Source organism: Mauremys reevesii, linkage group 2, assembly GCF_016161935.1.
Source record: "Mauremys reevesii isolate NIE-2019 linkage group 2, ASM1616193v1, whole genome shotgun sequence".
Classification (NCBI taxonomy): domain Eukaryota; kingdom Metazoa; phylum Chordata; order Testudines; family Geoemydidae; genus Mauremys; species Mauremys reevesii.
In genome coordinates this window covers 282,956,082-282,969,454 of record NC_052624.1, presented here as the reverse complement: position 1 = coordinate 282,969,454, position 13,373 = coordinate 282,956,082, and the positions used below count along the sequence as shown (strand labels likewise).

General features: G+C 50.2%; 1 protein-coding gene across 7 annotated transcripts in view; it reads left to right on the top strand.

Moving 5' to 3' along the window:
• Positions 1–1,268, top strand: part of TOP1MT (DNA topoisomerase I mitochondrial) — a 53,533-nt gene extending 52,265 nt beyond the window's left edge. For all 7 annotated transcript variants that reach the window (XM_039522384.1, XM_039522385.1, XM_039522383.1 and 4 more), the window contains one exon: positions 931–1,268. In XM_039522384.1, coding sequence (XP_039378318.1) covers positions 931–1,033 — 103 coding nt within the window. In that variant the 3' untranslated portion in view covers positions 1,034–1,268. The remainder of the gene's footprint in view (positions 1–930) is intronic.
• Positions 1,269–13,373: the final 12,105 nt, after the last annotated feature.

Here is a 13,373-nt window from a genome sequence, read left to right as displayed (position 1 = left end):
GGCTTCCCTTCTCTTTCTAGCATTGTGGTATCTGAGCCCTTCACAGTCGTTAATGGATGTATCCCTGCCAGCACTCCTGAGAGGTCGGGAAGGGGTATCCCCCTTCTACAGATGGTTAGATGGTGATGTGCCCCAAGTCCCCAGACAAAGAACCAGGCTGAACTGGGAACTGAACCCATGTCTTTTGAATCCCAAGCCAGTCTCTCATAGGCCAGAAGCGACCATCACGATCATTTAGTCTGAGCTCCTGCACATTTCAGGCCACAGACCCTCACCCGCCCACTCCTGCAATAGACCCCTGATGAATTACTGACGTCCTCATGGTTTAAAGACGCCACGTTCCAGAGAATCCACCGTTTACACTAATTCAAACCAGCAGGTGACCCAGGCCCCATGCTCCAGAAGAAAATCCCGGGGGAAAATTCCTTCCCGCCTCCAAATATGGTGATCAGTTAGACCCTGAGCATGTGGGTGAGACCCAGCAGCCAGACACCCAGGAAAGAATTCTCTGTAGTATCTCAGAGCCGTTCCCATCTCTAGCCATTGGGGATTTTTGCTCCTGGCATTGTAGGGTGTCCCATCGTACCAGCCCCTCCATAGATTTATCAAGCTCAGTCCTATCCACTAGGCCACCCTTCCTCCCTCCATTACAGTGTGTAACAGAAAACTAAAAGGCCCAGTACGCTGTATAGTGCTGTGAAGGGGGAAGTGATGCATGTCACTCATAAAACTGAGGTTCCACACCTCGGTGATCTCAAAGCATTTACGTCAGCCTAGAGCAAACCCACAGGATCCGAAATCGTTAGCAAATGCCCAGTAGGTAAGAATCCTTCCCTGACAGGGTGTTGAACTGGCGGAACTAATAGCAACAGCTTGCTGCTTCCGTCGCCTTCTGCTCCCATTCAGCATCTGCCCTGTGCTTGCCCGCAGGTGTAAGAAGTTTGGAGTGCCCATCGAGAAGATTTACAATAAGACCCAGAGGGAGAAGTTTGCGTGGGCAATTGACATGGCTGACGAAGACTTTGAGTTCTGAGAATGGGGCTTCCCACAGAGAAACAGAACCCATGTTACCTCTTGCTCTTCTGGTAGCTTTGGAAGTTTTTATGTATTGGGGAAAATACGCGTAATGGAGGAATTTGATATGTGCACATCATGTCTTTTTTGTGTAAAAAGAACACCCCGAGTTTAAATCGGGAGCAAAGGTACCACTCCCAGTGGTACTAATCCTGACCACAGTGGCCTTAAATATGAACTTTCAGTTCCTTCTCTCTGCTGCCAAGTGTTTCATGTCTCCTTCCCCCTTCGGTTCTGCAATGACGGCGGTTAGGTGCGAGTTTTAAGTATGTAATATAAAGCTAGATTAGATTATCTAATCCCATCTCCATTCTCTGTGTCAGGCTGTCTCTACCCTTGCACTCTGCCTGAGAATTAGCTTGACAAGAAACACTATGGAATGATACTGCTGGAAGCAAGCAATTGGAAACACTGAAACATGACTGAAGGGGTATAGCAGGAGTCCTGGGTACGCTGCGAGAAGGGATAGTCTACAGATTTCTAAACCTGTCTGAGCATGAGTAAGAATTACAGGATATTTTGTTTTCTCTAGTCTTTGGAAGGGGAAACTGGTTCAGAAGCGCACACACAATCACGGTGATCTATAGGAAACATTCGGTTTACGGAGGGAGGTTGAAACCCAAAGTGAAAATCATGTTGATTTGAGCAAATCCTGCTTGAATGCAACATCTCTGTATAACCTTGGTGTAGCAGGACCGTTCTCTGGCCCTGATCCAAAGCCCACTGACGTCAATAGAAGTTTTTCCATTGACTTCAGTGGGCTTGGGATCAAGCCGCAGGTATCTTTAGACACCACATCAGTCGATGCAGATCTCACCGCATCCATTCATTTTCACAGTGTGGAAAGGTGTCAGGTCCAGGGCAGGGGTTGGAAATGTTAGATAAGGGGACATGTAGAAGCGACAGTAAGCGGCATGCGACTTCACTGACTGAGTCCATGTTTCTCACTGATCTGGCAACGCAGGGCAGCAAGCTTCCCTCAGCACAAACCGGATGGGGATCTACTGTAGGAAAAGTACAGTAAAATGAAGCTATTTGCCATCTCACTTTGGATCACTTGTTTTGATACAAAGCACAAAGTTTTGTACGGCTCTTGCAAGCAATAAGCCTAAAAATACTTTTGTCAGTAAATCTTTGTATGCACACTAAGGGTTAAATCGGCTCCAGGATTGACCCTTCTGTCATTCAGTGGATAAAGTCCCTGTCACTGCGGTCTGGAGGTCCTTTTCTGCGTGTCAATTTTGAGACCGTTGCTCATGTGTTAACTTATTTAAGTTCTCGTTTCTGTTTGGAGTTAGGTGCTTGAAACATTTCATTAAAATCTGAAATATTTTTGGCTATATTGGTCCTCTCGTTTATCCAGTTAATCCGGTCACGGAACCCAACCCTAGCTCAGGAGAAACCTGCATTGGTAGTTGGTCTCTGGGGTGATGATGGAAGGGCTGCCAGCAAAAGCGATGCACATGCAAGTTTTTGTGAGGACGCATTTGAAAATAGGGCTGTAAAATGTTAACTTTGAGAGAGGACGTTGGACAGCGGTAAAAGCAGGAGGGAGGGCTTTGTGCAATTGGCTGCCATCTATTAGGAAGCAGGGACTTTGGGTTTCTAATCTGATAGTTGGATGGGTCCCAACGTGATTTTTCTAGTTCGTGTTCGGCGGATACGTGTCTCCTAGTAATATAAATAGGGCCCTACCAAATTCATGGTCCATTTTGGTCAATTTCACGGTTTTAAAAATAGTTAATTTCATGATTTCAGCTATTTAAATCTGAAATTTCATGGTGTTGTAATTGCAGGGGTCATGACCCCAAAAAGGAGTTGTGGGGTGGGGGGTCACAAGGTTATTGTAGGGGGGGTTGCGGTACTGCTACCCTTCTGCACTGGTGCTGGCTGCGGCTCTGCCTTCAGAGCTGGGCAGCTGGAGAGTAGCAGCTGCTGGCCAGGAGCCCAGTGCTGAAGGCAGAGCCGCCGCCAGCAGCAGCGCAGAAGTAAGGGTGGCATGGGATGGTATTGCCACCCCTACTTCTGTGCAGCTGCCTGCAGAGCTGGGCCCTCAATCTGCAGCTGCTGCCCTCTGGTTGCCCAGCTCTGAAGGCAGCAGTGCAGAAATAACGGTGGCATGGCATGGTATTACCACCCATACTTCTGCGCTGCTCCTGGCAAGGCGCTGCCTTCAGGGCTCTCTGACCACCCGCTCTGAAGGCAGTTCAGAAGAAAGGGTGGCAATATTGCGACCCCCCCTAAAATAATCTAGTGAGCCCTCTGCAACCCCTTTTGTGTCGGAACCCCCAATTTGAGAAACGCTGGTCTCCCCCATGAAATCAGTATAGTATAGGGTAAACGCACACAAAAGACCAGATTTCACGGGGGGAGACCAGATTTCACCCTCCGTGACGTGTTTTTCATGGCCATGAATTTCAGAGAGCCCTAAATGTAAATTAGCTCATCTACATTTCAATAACATAAACTTTCCCTTTGCCCCGAAAGGGATTCTTAACTCTAAAGATCCCCCCTTTAAACCATCTTCCCAAATTAGGCTGCCTGCACTAAACACATTCAGAGCTCACCTATGTTGTTCCTGCCTCAGTTGAGTGGTTATTGGAGGATGACTAGAGGGCATAATCTTCTGCGGGTTTATGGGGTCTTTTACCAGTGAAAGAGCCTTACCCAGCCATATCCTTAACCTCTATTAACAATCACCAAAACACTGCACACACAGCATACAACGCTCACCATTCCCAATAAGGCAGATGAACTTTTCCTGATGGCCAGTCGGGATCAGGTCATCGGGAGACTCCAGCTTCCACACGGTGCGATTGGCAGAGGTCTGGCAGCTCTGATCTTTGGGGCTGTGTCCTGGAGTTGGTTCCCAAAGAACTTTCTTTTGGACCCCACTTTATATAGTGAAATTTGAGTCTTGCTTACTAAACAATTCCCTAACCAAGCCTAACATATTGTAAAACAATTGTTTAACCGATCAGACCTGCTAGGGGGCTTATTCCTTCACCCTCGCTTCCCTGGTACTTCTCACATGAACAGAGAGCAGCAATACCCGAAGTCCGAAGGCGCAAACAATTTGATGTTTATGGGGGTGAACTTCCAGCAAGCATGACACTTCCAGCAAGCTCCACTGTCCCTTGGCAGGTTAGCAGTAGGCACAGGCTGCCCCCTGAGCACCCGCCTGCAGCGTCCAGCCTCAGAGCCGCTGGACACTCCCAGAATTCCCAGCGCCACAGCTCCCAGTAGGGTGACCAGATGTCCCGATTTTATAGGGACAGTCCTGATATTTGGGGCTTAGTCTTAGTCCTGATATTTGGGCCAATAACCCCCCCCCCTCCTGATTTTTCACACTTGCTGCCTGGTCACCCTAGCTCCCAAAGGAGCAGCTGACCAGTGGGACCCCGCTCCCCTTAACATGCAGCACCTAGATTGGTTCATGGTAAAAGCCTGATGACGTTTATCTAACAAAGGAAGAAACTGGAGAAGAAGCAAAGGGAAATATTGGACTCAAAGGGTTACAGACAAAGTCAAACCATGACACGCATGCTAGAGCCTAAACTCCGCTAACAAGCTGCCCTCTCATCTCATACAGGCTGCTTCCCCAAAGTGCTCCTTTCACCAGAGGCACCAACTTTCTGTAGGATTGCCCTCCCTTCCCCCGCTGCTCACCTCTCCCTGTTCATTTCTTCTCCAGGAGTCCCCCCGCAATCTCTTCACTGGCATTTGACGCAGCGTTCAAATAGATTTCCATTGTAAGCCACACAGTCCACAATGGTCAGCCAGGGAGCTTGTGTTTGTCTCAACTCCTGTCTGGTGGGACCTATCTTAAGGCATGTACCTCTGGGAGACCTGCCCTGAACTATAAGGCTCTAGGACCATGATTTCCAGAATATGTACATAGCTCCTTACATATTATCTGCACGCACCTCTGGCAATGAGTATGATGCCCACTATGACCCAGGTGTTTGGTAGATACCTTAAATGACACTCTTTGGTGACCTGCTATGAAGATACCAGACCCAGGGGATCCCTGTAACTCTTATGCAGCCCTCTGCCAGCTGGCATTTTGAGGGCCTTTTTTCACATATGTCAATTATCTTTCTTGTGTGCTTTGATTAGCAGTGAAATAATTGACACGACAGTCATCATCATTAGGTTTCAGAGTCAACGTGCTGAGTGGCACCTCATTCTGGCATCACAAGTGAATGGAATTTAAGTTGTGAATAAAGAGTCACTGTACCATCAGTCATTTTCCAATCCAAAGCCTGTTAAAAATAGCTAGTGATTGCTTCATTATTACAGGTTCATGGGAACTTCCCAGTTCTTAAGCCACAGGAGGCAGGTCTCTTGAGACACCTATTTCACTTCCTAATAACTTTCTAAATAGAGAACTGGAGCTGTAGGGTGAGGTTTCTCCTTTGACGTTGCTGAAGTGAAGCTGTTGCCTTGGGAAAACAGCCACTGCTAATTCGTTCTCCAGCTTGAACCTGCTCAGGGTGGGGCTAAGAAGTGATTTCAGTCATGATGGGCTGTAATATTTCGCCTGTAAGCCCCTTGGGGCGGTCCGTGTTTGTGCAGCACCGAGCACAGTGGGGTTCCTGGTCCGGGACTGGAGCTGCTGGCTGCTGCCACAATCTAAATAATAACAGGCAAGTTGTTTTCATTCTGGAAGGCTGAAAATCCTCAGCCCTCTTGCCCTGGCTGTTCAGGTCAGAGGGCGGTAATATACATGGCACGTTCTCCCGTGCCGCCCCCTGTGCATGGGAGAAGCGTCAGTAAAAACTCCAAAGCCTCCACTATCCTCCTTCAAACTCACCTCTGTGGCGATGCCCAAAACACCTCAACAACGGTTAGGCAGTTGTGCCGTAGCTGCCCGTCACTGCAAACCGGCTCGTCTCCCTGTTAACTTGTCCTCCGCCCCTTTTATGTCCACCTGTTGTTCTCTCATCATAGGCTGGGACTGTGAGCTCTTTGGAACAGGGGCTGTCTTTTTAGTTACATGAGTGTACAGCGCCTAGCGCAATGGGGCCTCGAGGCCCAACGGCAATACAAATCATCAATAGTTATAAATGCCCTATGCCGGCCTTGCAGTGGGCTTGGGGTGTGTTACTCCTTTAAGCAGCCCGCGTGTTTTTCTTTTGGAAGGTCCTAACACATGAACCCAGTGTGACCCAAAATAATTCCTCACAGCTCCGGGGTGTGGGCCTGAAGTGCCCCTACATTGGCAAATGCCAACATTCCCCTTTGCGTTCTCAAGATTATGTTCAGAAACGGTTGTTTGTGCCTATGGTACTTACCTGGCTCTTATCTCTGCATTACCCGAGTGCCTCATTGCCATGAGTGTATTTGCCTCAATAACCCCCCTGTGAGGCAGGGCAGGACTATTAACTTCATTGCTGAGATGGGAAACTGAGGCACAGACCTGCTAAGTGACTTGCCCAAGGGCACACAGGCAGCCTGCGGCAGAAGCAAAGACTTCTTCCAAGCCTTTGGTGAGTGCCTTTAATCACTGATCAGTCCCATATTGTGGTCTGTGGGGCACTTGCGGGTTCTGGCTTCTCCCCCTTGTTTCACCTGCTGAAACACAATAGAAGCTAAAGCCACACTTAATACTTTCCTAGTATCACCTTCCCCCATCAGCAATTGCTGTACCTGCCGGAGGGATATTAGCTGGATGCAAACAGGAGAGGAGGGTCTTGTGGTTAAAGGACAGGCCTGGGCCTCAGGAGACTGGGATTGAGTCTTGGGTCTGACACAGACTTGCGGCATGACCTTGGGTAAGTCACTTAACCTCTCTGCGCTGCCGTTTCCACATCTGCAGTGTGTGACTGGTAACCCTGCCCTGCCTCACAGGGGGGTTGTGAGGGTAAATTCATGAGCAAAGGTAACGGGCTCAGATATTGCAATCACGAGCACCTTAGCAATGCCTCTAAATAAAAGAGGAGATGTCCGGGGCAATCTCGGCATTAAGATCATAGGATGGAAGAGACCCCGAGAGGTCACCTAGTCAGGTGAGGCAGGACCAAGTAAACCTAGATCATCCCTGACAGGTGTTCGTCCAACCTGTTCTTCAAAACCTCCAGTGATGGGAATTCCCCAACCTCCCTTGGGCGCCTATTCCAGAGCGTAACTACCCTGAGAGTGAGTTTGTTCCTCATATCTAAGCTGTGGGTCGCACTGGGGAAGAGTTGTAGGACTGCTGGCTAACCTGAGCAGACACAGTTTGGTGGGTTGCATCTCTTGCTGTCCTAGCGCGCAATGAGCCCGGGGGCAAACTTCTCCGGGGAGTTATTTCAAGTGAACACGTCGAGGGCCTTAACCAGGTCATTGCAAGAAGGTGCAAAGGCTCGGCAGAAACAAACTAAGCCAGTCCCAGCCTGCAAGGTCTCTGGCTCAAGGGGTAACATTTGCATCGAGAAATCAAGATAAATTCAGAGGAGCGGCAACAAAGAGTCACCAGAACACCTCGACTTGGGGCTCAACCCAGCTCTGTGACCCTGGGTGTCGTCCCTGAGCTTTGCAAAGGGAATTCTGTTCCCTCTCTTGCTCCAGCAGCCCATCCCCTGTGCAAAGCAATGCTGATGCCTCTCTCCCAGGGGACAGCTGCAGGTTGACATGGCTGGTCGTTTCTTTTGCTTTGAGAATTTGGGTTCTATAACTATTGCTCCATGCTGGTGTTCTGATGCAAGGCCAGAACACCTGCCCCTTGCTGAGCACGTGTGGGGCTGGGTGTATATATTAATTGCAGTGCATAGAAAACTGCCTACAGACAGCACTTAATGAGAGCTCTGTCCCTTGTGGCTTACATGATGTTTTACCTATTGCCAGCTACGCCCACACGCTCCCCGCAGCGTGAGATCACAGCAGGGAGTGACATGCATTTTCTTACCCACCGCATGTGGTGGGACACGTTACTCCAGTCATTTGCCTCCCCTCGCTGCCTGCAGATAAGTCGCATTTCTTGCTTTTAATAGTGTGCTCACCCTGATGCAGCCACAACGTCCATACAGGGACCGAGTGCCGTGGAGCGGTCCCTACGGAGCCATCAAAATGACACTCCAGATTCTGGAGGGATGTAGCTTGGCTCTTCAGGGGTCGGTGTTTGTTGAATTTGGATGGAATTGATGGACAGGATGCACTGATCTGGATGTCATGCTGCTCCCTCAAACAATCTCTGCTCCCGTCTTTCAGAGCGATTTTCTGTACTTCACCAGCCCCGTCCCGTCCCAGGCGCGTCCCACACGCAGTGAGGCTCGACTCACTCAGTTCTTCAACCTCCCTTTTTTGCAAAGATAGAAAAGGAGACACCAAGCGGTAAATGGCATTTCCAAGGTCACATGTGGAGATTGCATACACAGCCCAGCTCCCGTGACTCCCAGTCGTGTGCATTAGCCCCTCATCTCATTGGTTGCCACTGTGAAACACTAGGCACTAGATCTCCCTTGTCGTCTCGGTTACCATCTGACACAGCCGTCAAGAGGAACCATGAGTGTTACACTATTATCACAAGAACATCAGAACGGCCCTACTGGGTCAGACCAAAGGTCCATCTAGCCCAGTGTCCTGTCTACCGACAGTGGCCAATGCCAGGTGCCCCAGAGGGAGTGAACAGAACAGGGAATCATCACGTGATCCATCCCCTGTCGCCCATTCCCAGCTTCTGGCAAACAGAGCCTAGGGACACCATCCCTGTCCATCCTGGCTAAAAGCCATTGATGGGCCTATCCTCCATGAACTTATTCAGTTCTTTTTTGAATCCTGTTATAGTCTTGGCCTTCACAACATCCTCTGGCAAGGAGTTCCACAGGTTGACTGTGTGTTGTGTGAAGAAATACTTCCTTGTGTTTGTTTTAACCCTGCTGCCTATTTAAAAAAAAGGTCACCTATCCGTCCCTGAGCTGTGGAGAGCTCAAAGACCTTGAACACCTCACTGGTGGACAGTATCTTCTCATTGCTCAGGCAAATTTCCCTGTCTGTGGTGGTATGACAACTTCACAGTCTAGCATAGTTCTGGGAGGGAGGACCTCTACCGCTATTACAACATCGCTGCTCAAGAAGTGACTTCCACACCCTCATGCCATGTGCATTGGACTTGATCTTACAGTTGCCTCCTCCTCCTCCTTTGTTTGCTCTGTCAGACTCCCATGCATCGCTGACTTCTCTTGCCAGCATCTCTTCATGTGTGCCTGGGCTTTGTGGGATACCTCGGGGATGCCCTGGTCTGGTCCAGCACACATCGGCTCTGCACCCAGCACTTGAATGGCGAGGTTTGATCCGGACAGTTGAGTCACCCCACCAGACACTGTTCTGTGCCTCAGATGAAACTCCATTCTTTTTACCCCTCACTTGGAATCAGAGGAGGAGACAAGGATTCATAATACGGATCATGAACAATAACCCTACAGAGCTGACTAAGGTGATGCATCCTTAGAAGAGGCCCTAGGTTTACGGACAGTGATGTGACCTAATCCCTAACCTCTCCCAGCTGCCCCCAGACAGTCAGCCCCCTAGAATCCAAGACCAAGCCAAGCTGGGGACAAGACTGTATGAAAAGCCAGTACTTGGTTCCTATGAGGATTCAGTGCCCAGTAAGCCATGCAGCAGCTCTTCAGCACAGCTGCCATGTGAATCAGAATGTGGTGGTGTTAGTGACCCAGCCCGAGTCAGAAATGGGCCTTTAAAATTCCTGCCTTCCTAGTCACAAGAACCCCAGGGAGGTACATAAACCACCCCTCTGGTGCAGGCTGAGAAATGCAAACCAAGATGAGGACTTGCCTGACTATGTTGCTGGCTGCTGTCCTGTGTGCTGAGCGAGATGAGGTTTCCAGCAGTTCTCTTGGGCTGCACAGTATTACAGCATGCTCAGAAAGGAAGGGGACATGACCTGAAATGACCTGCGTTGTGGTTTGCAGACCAACATTTCTGTAGGGGGCAGGATGGTCAGAGCTATTAAGCATCAGAATCTGAAAGGTGGGAATCCCAGAGTCCCTCCCCCGCCCAACCCACCATCCCCATCCCGTGATGTCTCTCAGCTGTAAGTGAAATAATGCTTTGCGGAGCCTCTCTGTGTAATTTATTTCACCCATTTCTTGCATTGTCGCCGACCTACCCTAATCCCTAAAGCTGGGTTTTCAAACACCTGTGTGCTTCAATTTGCCTATCTGTAAACTGGGGCCAATCACATTTCCCTATCTCGGGGGGGGGGGGGGGGGAGCCTTAACCCAGAACCAGCGGAGGGTGCTCTGTCTGGGAAACCCCTCACTCAAATTATTTAAATTTTACCCACAACCTCTACCCCAGACCCTGGCTTGACCTACCAATCTTCAGGCCAAGCTGTCGTTTCTTGGGGGAGTATAGAGAGGGTGCAAAATTCAGCCGTAAAGAGAAACTGCAAGCTTTGCTCCGGAGAGACTACTGCCATGCTACTGTTTGCAGAGTGCTCTAAATGTGCCGAGTATTATTAAAGCCAGTCTCACAGGTATAGAATGGCACGAGTATCCCAGTGCTTTAACTGTGGGAGGATTTTCCTGCTAGGATGCATTAGTGTTGATCACTATTGGCGGTAAGACAGCGAAGTAGAGGGATGTGGCATAGAAACCCCGACGTTATCTTAATTATTTTCTGATGTGTGTTGAAAAGTGAGACAAATCTATTAGAAAGTGGTTTTTACTATTGTAATGAGGGTTAGGTGTTTATCAACAGATGGATTGGGGGATGGAAGGACGGGGGGTATGTGTCATGTGTTGCAAACCTTTGTGAGATCTCATCAGAACATCTCTGTGATCTGCATGGTGTTTCCCTTCCTTAGCTCACTCGCTGAAATGCTACACCTGCATCGCCCAGGCCAGCAATGACCAGTGCATGATCCCCACGGACAGCGCCGACGCTGACAAATACTGTGCAGCAGTAATCGGGACTGACAAATCTAGTAAGTTTCAGCATTAGTGACCAGCAGAGCGAGTCTGTCTACTGGTCTGGGCACAGGACTGAGAACAGAGAACTCCTGCTTTCTAATGCCACATGCTACATGACACTGACTTTTTCTCTGACCTTGGCCACATCACTTACACTCCCTCTGCCCTACTTTCCCTAGCTTTGAAATGGAAATAATCAAATCCACTCAACCTACCTCACTGGGATATTGAGAGGCTTAATTAATGTTTGTTCACAGGGATAGCCCCATATAATTGCTAAGTATTCTCCTTATTAATAACCAGTGAACACAGTATTAAAAGGGCACCGCACTCATTCGGCCCAGCCACACCAGCCTGGGACTTCAAAAGAGCTCACCTGCTTCTTGCCACGGATCTGTCACGAAACAACGACCTGAAGCTTTCGGTTACAACTGTCGGGTGTACCCGAGTCTGTTGTGGGCAGGAGCCGTTTTGCTAAGAGAGTGAAAACACATGCACATGTGCGTGTACACACACACACACACACACACACACACACACACAGAGAACAAGAAAGAATTATATGAAAGTTTGTTGTTGGAAAACTCTGAAAATGAGCCAAGGTCCCACAGGGTGTGGGGCATGAGAAACACCTCGCCAGAGATAGCTCTACGGATCTCAATTGTCTATAGATGCAGTGTGGTCATCTAAGCCCATTCCCCCCCCCATGCCAAACAGTCTGCATGGATCATAGTCTGACACTGGTAGTGCTGGCCCCCACCTAGAGCCTTATGAAGCCCCTGCGATTCATGAAGGTAAGTGCACGTTCCGAGCAGCGGACGCAGTAAGGCTGGTGTTAGCTCTGGCTGCCCGGGCCTAGCCGTGTTGGAAACTGGGGAAGAAGAACAGAGTTCCACCCATCCCAGGCTACTCATGCAGGAGCTTGTGAGAATTTTGATCTAGCCCCCTGCCCGGGGGGGCTTGCTGACATACCCCTCAAGGTTGAATGGCCAGTTGGGGGGTGAGGTAGCCGGGCATCACCCACCCAACCCCTGGCCCCTGGTGGTCTCCCGAGGCAGGCGCTTGAGGAAAACTAGATTCAGCTCATTTCTGAAGCAGAGGTAAGAACCTGAACAAGCAGGACAGGCTCCAGGAACTTCCCCGGGGTCAGTAGGACTGCGCTTTCTCCCAGCTGCCCTGCCGGCAGGATCAAGAGCCAGCCCGGAGCCCTTTGCAGTGAAACCCGGGTCATCGGCAAGCACTGGGAGGCGTGTTATGGTAATGACCCGGCTCTTGGTCCCTCCTTGTTCTGACAGCGGTGGCAGAATAGACACCAACACTGTATGCTTCAGTAGGGCGCTAAATAATCCCTCGGGTGCTTACCTGGCCCCCTCTGCTGTCTTATCTGAGCATCTCCCAGTCTTTAACCCGGCCTCACCCCGGTGAGCTAGGGCAGTGCCATTGTCCCTATTGTACAGATGGGGGAACCGAGGCACCGATCCTCAAAGGTATTTAGGTGCCTCGTTCCCATTGATTTCAATGACACCTGAATCTGGGCCTAAGCAGCCTGCCCAAGGTCCCACAGGAAGGCTGTGGCAGGGCAGGGAATTGCCCGTCCTCTCTCAAGTAATGCCTGAACTACTTGGCTATTCCACAATGCTGGAGCGTCCTCGCTTTGCTAAGACCCCCCCACCCCCACCCCGAACACCACCTCCTTGTCCTCTCTAGCAAGTGGAGGACAAAGAACTCTGCGGATTTGGCTTAACTCCACGTGGAGCATCACACGTGAGCTCCCTGTTCAGTGAGGTAGGATGGCTGTGGATAATGAAGCTTTCTCAGCCCTTGATTGCCAGCTGAGCTAAACCACGAGGCTGGGCTCCCCTCCAGGCCAGGCTGAGCGCCCGGAGGAGAAGGCTGCAGAACCCTTTATTTCTCTTTTGATTTAGGCTCCTCTGGTGCGATGCGTATCACCAAGCTGTGCCTGCCTATGTGTACAGGAACCAGCCAGCACGCCAGCCTGGGAAACACGTCTACCTCCTGCTGCCACAGGGACTATTGCAACCGTAGTGGGGCGGCCGGCCGGCGTGAGAATCAGCTACGCAACGCTGGGGGTTGGGATTTGGGCAGTTTTCTGTCTCCGTGTCTGGACTGGACGGAGACGTGTTGGGAAATCAGGGGTTTGTCTTGAAGAACCCACGCTGGCCCCCTAAGCACTAGCTCTCGTATGCAACTCATCAATCGCCCTTCCCACCACAGTTCTGTTCCCAGCTGCAGCTCTGCAGGCCCGGTACGTTCACTGCCATGTTCCTGGGGTTGAAAGCACAAGACGCCCGGCTGAACAGTGCTGCCCCCTCCAGACAAGCCTGCCTGGGCTCTAGCGCGTGAGCTCTCTGGAGCAGGGACTCC